We start from the raw sequence: 12,353 nt of genomic DNA on the forward strand, positions 1-12,353 counted from the left end.
TCCAAAACATGAGAATTGTGCAGATGGCCCAAGAAATGTGCAGAATTAGTGGAGATGAAGGTCCCACCCTCAACAACCTATTATTTATGCACTTTTGTTTTGTTATCTGGTTTCAGAATTTGTGAACCTATAAGAACATTAAAATCATTTGTTTCCACAAATAATCTCATGTTGGTGACATTTAAGTCTCCTCAGGTATGGAGGCTATCAGGAATTCGGGCATATTTTGAAGTCATTCCGGAACAAAGTAAGTCTTTCCCAGTTGAAATAAGTTATGAAAAATACTTGTTTTGATAAGATACTCCAGTCATATCTCTCCTGAGGCTATGCTGTAATACTAGTTGCATTACGTCAGGATCCTGAGTCAGGGTCTAATCAGAAGAGGGGCATCTTATTAGTTATTCTAACAGAGAGGATTTAATATACAGAACTAACTATTAGCTCAGTTGTAGAGGTGTGAAAATGGGCATCTCAAAAGGCAAAAAAAAAAAAAAAAATCCCATGAAAACAAAAAGACTGTAGGTTATCACAGATGTAACACATGTAGGAAGCAACTACCATTGGTAGATTTGGAGAAACAAATAAAAGCAATTGGAGTGATTACAGTTTAGTACTTGGAGGAGAGGGTCGGTGGAATGAAATTCAGGCCTCTGAGGAGGGGGTCCTGCCTAGCTGGTGTTCATGTCTATGATTTTGGAAGTTCATTAAGTTGGGACCCAGGCCTTTGAGGGGAGGGTGCAAGACAGCTGAGCTGGTATCTTTCAGGGAGACACAATAAAGTGGAAGTGGGGAAACTGCTAGCAGTATTCAACTCTGCTACAAGAAGGAAGAGAGCCTGCAGGGGTGAAGCGGCATTGCTGGGGTGACACTCCCAGAAATAAGAAACAGACACAAGTCCTGTTCTTCCTCTCCAGATTTCTAGCCTCTCTTTAGCACCCCTTACTGTACTTGCCTGCTAAATTGCTTCAGTCCGACTCTTTGCAACCCTATGGGCTGTAGTCCTCTAGTCTCTTGTGTCCATGGGATTCTCCAGGCAAGAACACTGGAGTGGGTTGCCATGCCCTCTCTAGGGGATCTTCCCGACCCAGGGATCAAACTCTCATCTCTCACGTCTCCTGCATTGGCAAGTGGATTCTTTACCACTAGTGCCACCTGGGAAGCCCTCTGGCAGAGTCTATCAAGGGGTAAAAGAAAGAAGTTTGCAGAGGGCCAGACCAGCCTTGCAGAGCAGAGAGGGATGGGTTTGGAGCTGAGGGACAATAGCGTGGTAGAGCACATTCTTTTAGCACATTCTTTTGTGAATTCTCATTTACAGTAATGCACACATGTACCAGGCTTCCCAGGTGGTGCTAGTGCTAAAGAACCAGCCTGCCAGTGCAGGAGACATAAGAGATGTGGGTTTGATCCCTGGGCCAAGAACGTCCCCTGCAGGAGGATGTGACAACCCATTCCAGTGTTCTTGCCTGGAGAATCCCATGAACAGAGGAGCCTGGCAGGCTACAGTCCATAGGGTCGCAAAGAGTCGGACACAACTGAAGCGACTTAGCATGCGTGCACATGAGTGCCATCCCAGAAGGTGCTTGTGATGCAAAACCCAGAGGTTTTCTAGTGAGCAAAAAGTGACCTTTCTCTTCATTCTTCTTTTTTTGATTTGGGTTGAAATAGTCAAACAGAACAGAATGAAAAGAGCCCTCACTGAAACTCTCATGTTTTTGTAACATTTGTTGCCTTGGAAACTGCCCAAATCTTACAGATTTTGCTGACTTCTTTATGAACATCAACAGAAAGATCAGAATGGGAGATGAGGGTAAGGAGGGAAGAGAATTTGGCTTAAATAGATGGTGAGAGCTACAGGTTCATCAATATTTTAGGGCACTGGCTCATTTTGATAAATTTTTACAAAGCCGAATGTAAAATTAATTTATTGAACAAAATTGAGCTCGATATTTCAGATATTGTTGCTTTGAAAGTTATCTGTAACTTCAATGGTTAAAAAAAGAATTTTAACAGAAATATGGTACTGGAATTTGTCTGTTCACTGAAAATATACTTATTGAATGTCTGTTGTATGCCAGGAACTACTTAGGTGTTAGGAAAATAATAAGCGAAATAGATAAAAAAATCAGTGCTCTTAGACAGCTTATATTCCAGCAGAAGGATGACCATATCAGTAAGAATAGACGTTTAGATTGTCTTAAAGAGTGTAACATGTTACATAAACTGGGTATACCCTTGATAACAAATACACACTAATTTGAACAAAATTAACTCAGAGCTTTAGAAATATATATTTATAGTGCTATATGTCAAAATATATACACACGGTTAATATTTTAATTATAGCTCTAATTTTAATTATAATTATTATTTTAATTTAATATTTTAATTAAAATTAAACTGAAAGAAAAAATATATTTAAACCATGTATTTTAAAGAAAGAAATAGCATCCTATAGATCTGTAACCAAAATAAATTATTTGAAAACAAGTGTAAACTTTGAAGAATATAATAGCTATATATCCTAGGGTACTATATCTTTTTAAAAAGTAGCTTACATTTCAAAGATAAGTATTTATTGATCAAGAAAATGTGTATTTATAATTAAAGAAATGTATACTATTTATTTCTCATAATTTCACAACTGCAAATCACTGTGTATTACTGGATATTTTTTTCAGAATGTGAAAACACAGTGTTGGTCAAAGAAATCACTGGTTTTGAGGGGAAAATTTCAAGTCCGTATTACCCAAGCTACTATCCTCCGAAATGCAAGTGTATCTGGAAATTTCAGGTAGCCTAGTTTTACCACTATCTTAGAAAAAATATTGTTATCTTATTCTTAGTAACAATTTATCTCTGAATTTAATTATACTGATTGTTTAAATTATTGAAAAGAATGTTAGTTTTATAATATTTAAGCTTTATTAAAATATTTTACCTATAACATTCAAGTTTGTTGTAATTTCAACTTGTTTCCCACAAATTAACTGCTGTTTGCAGCCTGGAGCTTACTTGTCCAGTTTCTTATTTTGTTTGTATTAAAAAATGCAGGCTTCCCTGGTGGCTCAGATGGTAAAGAATCTGCCTGCAATGTGGGAGACCCTGGATTGGGAAGATTCCCTGGAGAAGGGAATGGGTACCCACTCGAATATTCCAGGGGCTTCCCTGATGGCTCAGATTTAAAAATGCAAAGACATTATTATAGGATCAAACAACTTATTTTATTATGATAGAGCTCATTGATTGTTAATTTTTAATTACTTCATCCACAAGAATAATTTAAAAAATAAAAACTGAATTAAGCAAGAAATGGCATCCCACTCCAGTGTTCTTGTCTGGGGAATCCAATGGACAGAGGAGCCTGGAAGGCTACAGTCCATGGGGTTGCAAAAAGTCAGACACAATTTAGTGATTAAAACAAACAAAAAACATATATATCATTGTATAAACAAATCAGTGCAAATTTATATGAAATACATACAACTTCTTCTACTGCTAGACAGGGAGTTCCTGGTTTTTGTTTGTTTCTCTGTTTGTTTTTAAAATCTCAGTCTGTTACCTATTTTTCCTTCTTTAACTTAATATTCATGTAGTGGGAGATAACTGGAGAAGGAAATGGCAACCCACTCCAGTGTTCTTGCCTGGAGAATCCCAGGGATGGGGGAGCCTGGTGGGCTGCTATCTCTGGGGTCGCACAGAGGCGGACACGACTGAAGCGACTTAGCAGCAGCAGCAGCAGCAGCAGCAGAGGGAGACAGGGCAAGGTGTCACCTTTGCTCTTCCAGCGTATGCATATGAAGGAATTTTTGTGAGACCGTCCAATATCTATGAGATGTAGATATTGGATGTAAGCAGCAGGCACTGTCTAGCTTGCATTCAATCAGCATGTTGTTATTAAATGCCTGCTATGTGTCAGGCAGTATTCTAGACACTAGGATCCATGAAGTCTGACAAACGCGCGCGCACACACACACACACACACACACACACACACAAACACACACAAGCTCTGCTCTCAGGGAATTCACTATAAAATAGAGGGAGTCAGGTGACAAACAAATAAACAAGTTAAATGTTTAAAGGTCCATATAGTCAAAGCTATGGCTTTTCCAGTAGTCATGTGCAAATATGAGAGTTGGACATAAAGAAGGCTGGCACTTAAGAATCGATGCTTTGGAATTGCTTTGGAGAAGACTCTTGAGAGTCCCTTGGACTGCAAAGAGATCAAACCAGTCAATCCTAAAGGAAATTAACCCTAAATATTCATTTTAAGGACTGATGCTGAAGCTCCAATACTTTGGCCACCTGATGTGAAGAACTGACTCATTTGAAAAGACCCTGATGCTGGGAAAGATTGAAGGCCAAAGGAGAAGAGGGTGGCAGAGGATAAGATGGTTGGATGGCATTACCAACTCAATGGACATGAGTCTGAGCAAGCATGTTTGCTAGGAGATGGTGAAGGACAGGGAGGCCTGGTGTGCTGCAGTCCAAGGACTTGCAAAGAATCGGACACAACCAAGCACCTGAACAACAGCAACAAAAATGTTTATAGCGCGTTCCATGATGGTAGAATGCTGTGGAGAATGAAGCTGGGGAGGGGCTTTGTAGCGGAGTTGGGGTGGGGGTGTGAAAGGTAGGAAGTCAGGGATTTGTTGTCTCAAATAGGATGATCAGGGAAAGCCTCACTGACAAGGAGACATTTGCACAGAACCCTGAGACACAAGGGAACTAACCTGGTGTGTGCCGAGGGCAACAGTGTTGCAGGCAAAGGGAAAAGCTGAGGCAAAGGCTCCCAGGCAGGAGCCTGCTTACTGCTCATGTAGGATTTGTACAAGGTCATAACCATTAAATACTGAAATAATTTCATTAGAGCCAAATCTGTACTTGGTGTCAATGTCCTGCCAGCATGCATCCTTAAATTATTTTTTAATCATTATCATAAACATTTAAAATATATTTAAGACATAAAAGTGCTGAACTCTGGCTCACTGCCACATTCTCGGTGCCTCAGGGAAGCAGAAGCTCAGAGCTTCAGGTGGCTAGCTAGTCCGAAGGTGGGGGAGGCGGGAAGAGGGAAAGAGAAGATGAGAAGGGTTGGGGAAAGAGGAGGGAAAGACATCAAATCTGCCTCTTCAATCTCTTTAATGAACAGTTATCTTCTTTATAATATCTAGAACAAGAAAGGGGTTTCCCAGGTGGCGCTAGTGATAAAGAATCTGCCTGTCAATGTAGGAGATGTGGGAGACACAAGAGACACAAGTTCCATCCCTGGATGGAGAAGATTCCCTGGAGTAGGAAACGGCAACCTACTATAATATTCTTGCCTGGGAAATCCCAGGACAGAGGAGCTAGGAGGGTTATAGTCCCTGGAACTGCAAAGGGTCAGACATGACTGCGTGACTAAACACACAGAACAAGAAAGACTCCATTCCTAAAACCTCCAGGTGATTTTGAAATTCTTTTTGAGGTAACACAGCTATTGATCCCATGTATAACTTAAAAGTTCCTAAACATTGCTGTGATTAAGTTTTAGTTTAAGGTACAAATAAAAATCACTCTATCTATCAGATCTAGGCCCTTAAATCTATTTCTCACTTCCACTGTATAATCATAAGGGATTTGATTTAGGTCATACCTGAATGGTCTAGCGGTTTTCCCTACTTTCTTCAATTTAAGTCTGAATTTGGTAATAACGAGTTCATGATCTGAGCCACAGTCAGTTCCTGGTCTTGTTTTTGTTGACTGTATACAGCTTCTCCATCTTTGGCTGCAGAGAATATAATCAATCTGATTTAGATGTTGACCATCTGGTGATGTCCAAGTGTAGAGTCTTCTCTTGTGTTGTTGAAAGAGGGTGTTTGCTATGACCAGTGCATTTTCTTGGCAAAACTCTATTAGTCTTTGCCCTGCTTCATTCCGCATTCCAAGGCCAAATTTGCCTGTTACTCCAGGTGTTTCTTGACATCCTACTTTTGCATTCCAGTCCCCTATAATGAAAAGGACATCTTTTTTGGGTGTTAGTTCTAAAAGGTCTTGTAGGTCTTCATAAAACCATTCAACTTCAGTTTCTTCAGCGTTACTGGTTGGGGCATAGACTTGGATAACTGTGATATTGAATGGTTTGCTTTGGAAACGAGCAGAGATCATTCTGTTGTTTTTGAGATTGCATCCAAGTACTGCATTTTGGACTCTCTTGTTGACTCTGATGGCTACTCCACTTCTTCTGAGGGATTCCTGCCCGCAGTAGTAGATATAATGGTCATCTGAGTTAAATTCACCCATTCCAGTCCATTTTAGTTCGCTGATTCCTAGAATGTCGACATTCACTCTTGCGATCTCTTGTTTGACCACTTCCAATTTGCCTTGATTCATGGACCTGACATTCCAGGTTCCTATGCAATATTGCTCTTTACAGCCTTGGACCTTGCTTCTATCACCAGTCACATCCACAGCTGGGTATTGTTTTTGCTTTGGCTCCATCCCTTCATTCTTTCTGGAGTTAGTTCTCCACTGATCTCCAGTAGTGTGTTGGGTACCTACTGACCTGGGGAGTTCTTTCAGTATCCTATCATTTTGCCTTTTCATACTGTTCATGGGGTTCTCAAGGCAAGAATACTGAAGTGGTTTGCCATTCCCTTCTCTAGTGGACCACATTCTGTCAGACCTCTCCACCATGACCTGCCCGTCTTGTGTTGCCCCGCTGGCATGGCTTAGTTTCATTGAGTTAGACAAGGCTGTGGTCCTAGTGTGATTAGATTGACTAGTTTTCTGTGTAAGGTTTCAGGGATCAAGACCATCCCCATGGAAAAGAAATGCAAAAAAGCAAAATGGCTGTCTGGGGAGGCCTTACAAATAGCTGTGAAAAGACGAGAGATGAAAACCAAAGGAGAAAAGGAAAGATAAAAGCATCTGAATGGACAAACAACTAATCTCAAAAATATACAAGCAACTTATGCAGCTCAACTCCAGAAAAATAAACGACCCAATCAAAAAATGGGCCAAAGAACTAAATAGACATTTCTCCAAAGAAGACATACGGATGGCTAACAAACACATGAAAAGATGCTCAACATCACTCATCATTAGAGAAATGCAAATCAAAACCACAATGAGGTACCACTTCACACCAGTCAGAATGGCTGCGATCCAAAAATCTGCAAGCAATAAATGCTGGAGAGGGTGTGGAGAAAAGGGAACCCTCCTACACTGTTGGTGGGAATGCAAACTAGTACAGCCACTATGGAGAACAGTGTGGAGATTCCTTTAAAAATTGCAAATAGAACTACCTTATGACCCAGCAATCCCACTGCTGGGCATACACACCGAGGAAACCAGAATTGAAAGAGACACATGTACCCCAATGTTCATTGCAGCACTGTTTATAATAGCCAGGACATGGAAACAACCTAGATGTCCATCAGCAGATGAATGGATAAGAAAGCTGTGGTACATATACACAATGGAGTATTACTCAGCCGTAAAAAAGTATTCATTTGAATCAGTTCTGATGAGATGGATGAAACTGGAGCCAATTATACAGAGTGAAGTAAGCCAGAAAGAAAAACACCAGTACAGTATACTAACACATATATATGGAATTTAGGAAGATGGCAATGACGACCCTGTATGCAAGACAGGAAAAAAGACACAGATGTGTATAACGGACTTTTGGACTCGGAGGGAGAGGGAGAGGGTGGGATGATTTGGGAGAATGGGAATTCTAACATGCATACTATCATGTAAGAATTGAATCGCCAGTCCATGTCTGACGTAGGGTGCAGCATGCTTGGGGCTGGTGCATGGGGATGACCCAGAGAGATGTTGTGGGGAGGGAGGTGGGAGGGGGGGTCATGTTTGGGAACGCATGTAAGAATTAAAGATTTTAAAATTAAAAAATAAATAAATAAATAAATAATTTAATTTAAAAAAAAAGCATCTGAATGCAGAGTTCCAAAGAATAGCAAAAAAAGATAAGAACGCCTTCTTCAGCGATCAATGCAAAGAAATGGAGGAAAAGAACAGAATGGGAAAGACTAGAGATCTCTTCAAGAAAATCAGAGATACCAAGAGAACATTTCATGCAAAGATGGGCTCAATAAAGGACAGAAATGGTCTGGACCTAACAGAAGCAGAAGATATTAAGAAGAGGTGGCAAGAATACATGGAAGAACTGTAAAAAAAAGATCTTCACGACCCAGATAATCATGATGGTGTGATCACTCATCTAGAGCCAGACATTCTGGAATGTGAAGTCAAGTGGGCCTTAGAAAGCATCACTACGAACAAAGCTTGTGGAGGTGAAATTCCGTTTCAAATCCTGAAAGATGATGCTGTGAAAGTGCTGCACTCAATATGCCAGCAAATTTGGAAAACTCAGCTGTGGCCACAGGACTGGAAAATGTCAGTTTTCATTCCAATCCCAAAGAAAGGCAATGCAAAAGAATGCTCAAACTACCGCATAATTGCACTCATCTCACATGCTAGTAAAGTCATGCTCAAAATTCTCCAAGCCAAGCTTCAGCAATATGTGAACTGTGAACTTCCAGATGTTCAAGCTGGTTTTAGAAAAGACAGAGGAACCAGAGATCAAATTGCCAACATCTGCTGGATTGTTGAAAAAAGCAAGAGAGTTCCAGAAAAACATCTATTTCTGCTTTATTGACTATGCCTAAGCCTTTGACTGTGTGGATCACAATAAACTGTGGAAAATTCTGAGAGAGATGGGAATACCAGAACACCTGACCTGTCTCTTGAGAAATCTGTATGCAGGTCAGGAAGCAACAGTTAGAACTGGACACAGAACAACACACTGGTTCCAAATAGGAAAAGGAGTACGTCAAGGCTGTATATTGTCACCCTGCTTATTTAACTTATATGCAGAGTACATCATGAGAAACACTGGACTGGAAGAAACACAAGCTGGAATCAAGATTGCCAGGAGAAATATCAATAACCTCAGATATGCAGATGACACCACCCTTATGGCAGAAAGTGAAGAGGAACGAAAAAGCCTCTTGATGAAAGTGAAAGAGGAGAGTGAAAAAGTTGGCTTAAAGCTCAACATTCAGAAAACAAAGATCATGGCATCCGGTCCCATCACTTCATGGGAAATAGATGGGGAAACAGTGGGAACAGTGTCAGACTTTATTTTTTGGGGCTCCAAAATCACTGCAGATGGTGATTGTAGCCATGAAATTAAAAGATGCTTACTCCTTGGAAGAAAAGTTATGACCAACTTTTCTTCCAAGGAGTAGATAGCATATTCAAAAGCAGAGACATTACTTTGCCGACTAAGGTCCATCTAGTCAAGGCTATGGTTTTTCCTGTGGTCATGTATGGATGTGAGAGTTGGACTGCGAAGAAGGCTGAGCACCGATGAATTGATGCTTTGAACTGTGGTGTTGGAGAAGACTCTTGAGAGTCCCTTGGACTGCAAGAAGATCCACCCAGTCCATTCTGAAGGAGATCAACCCTGGGGATTTCTTTGGAAGGAATGATGCTAAAGCTGAAACTCCAGTACTTTGGCCACCTCATGCAAAGAGTTGACTCATTGGAAAAGACTCTGATGCTGGGAGGGATTGGGGGCAGGAGGAGAAGGGGACGACAGAGGATGAGATGGCTGGATGGCCTCACTGAGTTGATGGACGTGAGTCTGATTGAACTCCGGGAGTTGGTGATATACAGGGAGGCCTGGCGTGCTGCGATTCATGGGGTCGCAAAGAGTCGCACATGACTGAGCGACTGAACTGAACTGAACAAATAAAAATATGAAATCACTTTCTGTTTCACTGAATCAAGGGTTAGAAATGCTGAATAAAAGGAAGTCTTTATAAGGAAAAGAGCCTGGGGGTGGGAAATGGGAAATGAGAGACAGGAAATACTGGGGACAGACTTTTGGGATGACAGCATTTCTCAGAGATCAAGGTCAGTCCTTCTCAATGTGAAGGTTAAATAAAGCTGTTCCTTCCTTAGAAAGCTTTGAGCAGCCACCAATAGCTGCGTGAGAGCATGCTTCTGAATGGAAATCATGTAAAAAATAATTTGTCACCTGCAAAATAACTTTGCCTTTATTAAAAATGATTAAGAACCAGATGACTTAAGCAACAAAAATACTGACTCAAGTCATGATAAACCTTTTTTACGCAAGAGTTGATTATGTCATCCGCAGTCCTTCTTAGTGCTTAGTGGTCCAATTTCCAAATCTACCAAAGAACAATCAATTCCCTTTGCCAACTCACTTTCAGCTGAATTTTTATGGTCTTATTTATTTAAGAAAGTTTAACTCTTGCTCCAGCTTAGAGCCCACCTGATTCTTCTCCCAAGCTCTCCTGTTCATTCAATGAACAATTGTAGACTGTCTGCTGCATGTCAGGCACTGTACCTGTAGGGGGATGCCTAGTAGCAAGGTGACCAAAGTCCCTGGCAGAGCTTGTAGACTACAGAGAAGGGAGATATTAAATCAGAAAAACGAAAAAAGGACTTTGAGGTTATAATATGTGGTCTACTTTTGTTTAGTGTGCTCAGTGGCATCGACTCTTTGTGACCCCATGGACTGTAGCCCACTAGTCTCTGACCACGGGATTTTCCAGGCAAGAGTACTGGAGTGGGTTGCCACGTCCTTCTCCAGGGGATCTTCCCTACCCAGGGATATAACCAAGTCTCTTATGGCTCACTAGTGCCACCTGGAAAGCCCCCCTTTTGTCTAGTACTTTAGTGCTTTCAGCACACATACATTTTGCTCCTCAAAATATAGCTCTGATGTAGGATAGATACTCTAGTTATGGTTTATAGATAAGAAAACAGAAATGGGGGCAAATGATTTGCCAGAAGCCACTCCAATAGCGAGCAATCCACGTGGAATTAGAAGGAATCATGCCTCCTCCATAAATAAATTCAGCAGCCCCTCCTTTTCTGGGCTCCTAAAGATGTTCAGACCCTAAAGAAGGCAGAAAGCCAAAGAACTGATGTCCTCAAACTGTGCTTCTGGAGAAGACTCCTAAAAGTCCCTTGGACAGCAAGAAGATCAAACTATTCAATCTTAAGGGAGAGCAACCCTGAATATTCACTGGAAGGACTGATGCTAAAGCTGAAGCTCCAGTATATTTTGGTCATTTGATGCAAATAGACAACTCATTGGAAAAGTCCCTAATGCTGGGAAAGATCGAGGGCAGAAGGAGAAGAGGGTATCAGGCGATGAGACGGCTAGATGGCATCACTGATACAATGAACATGAACTTGGGCAAATTCTGGGTGATGGTGAGGGACAGGCAGCCCTAGCGTGCTGCAGTCCATGGGGCTGCAAAGAGTAGAACACAACTGGGCGACTGAACAACAACAACAGAGATGTTCAGCTCCCCTGTGTGTCATAACAATCACTTCACTGAACATTCACCTCCCTCTCTTCCGTTTCTCTTCTCCAAATGATCAGTTTTGCTTTAGAGTCTCAGAAGCAAAGAAAGAAGCTGTCTTCTGAGTTGTTTTATCACAGATATTATCAGCCAAACACCCTATACAATTAGGTATGTTCTGCTGGACACAAGCAGGGATCACTGTGGGCCATGGGTGTTCACCTCCTCATGTCAGATGCGATTCCCAGAAGGAAATCTCTCTTCCATGCTTCTGTGGCAAGCATCTTTGCTGCAGAATTCTCCAGTGTTCATCTGAAGTTCATCTGAGCTGTGTGGACACAACCATTGGTGAGCTAGGGGTGATTGAAGATAAGGCATGTCCTGCATTCTGTCATCATCATTGACTAGAGAAATATTTAAATACAGCAGGTCCAGATCAGGAGAATTCCTCCCCTTACTTGGTTAAAGTTCACAAAGAAAATGCAGGGGCTGGCCAATGGGAATAGAGAGTATAGAACATAGAAGGAGATAGCGTACTTAGTAGATTGTTCATGTTTCTTGTTCATTTGTCAAAATAACTTGCAATGCTTTGTGAAACTGCGCTTTGCCCCTCCATTTATCACAGTAATATCAACAGCTCCTCCTGGTTAATCTGAGTATGAAAGTAGAAAGTGTGCCATTCTATGTCAGCGGAATTAGTGTGCAAGGGGACATATTTCCTTTCACTGTAGACAGGCTTTGTTCTGGGTAGAGTGGTAGTGGTGCCTATAAAGCCATTTTGTTTTTGGTGCCCTGGAACTCAGTGAAAATGCCTAAGCGAGTTTGTTAGTGGAGGATTACACTGGAATATGTTCTATGCTGTACAATTTAATTGATTCCTTGAAGAGTTTACTATCTCTTTGTTTGCATCTTTTTTTTTTTTTTTTTTTAGTATAAAGAAATAGATGACGAGTGGAAAAAATGTGATATGTGTTCTCATGAGTCTTATGGTGAATAAAGAACAAT

General features: G+C 41.0%; 1 protein-coding gene across 1 annotated transcript in view; it reads left to right on the plus strand.

Annotated features, from left to right (window-relative positions):
• The window catches only part of TMPRSS7 (transmembrane serine protease 7), a 53,316-nt gene that overhangs the window by 20,134 nt on the left and 20,829 nt on the right, over positions 1–12,353 (plus strand). Inside the window, exons 8-9 of the mRNA XM_069553095.1 lie at positions 117–247; positions 2,679–2,791. Of these exons, the coding sequence (XP_069409196.1) occupies positions 117–247; positions 2,679–2,791 (244 nt within the window). The remainder of the gene's footprint in view (positions 1–116; positions 248–2,678; positions 2,792–12,353) is intronic.

This window comes from Ovis canadensis, chromosome 1 (genome assembly GCF_042477335.2).
Source record: "Ovis canadensis isolate MfBH-ARS-UI-01 breed Bighorn chromosome 1, ARS-UI_OviCan_v2, whole genome shotgun sequence".
Lineage (NCBI taxonomy): Eukaryota > Metazoa > Chordata > Mammalia > Artiodactyla > Bovidae > Ovis > Ovis canadensis.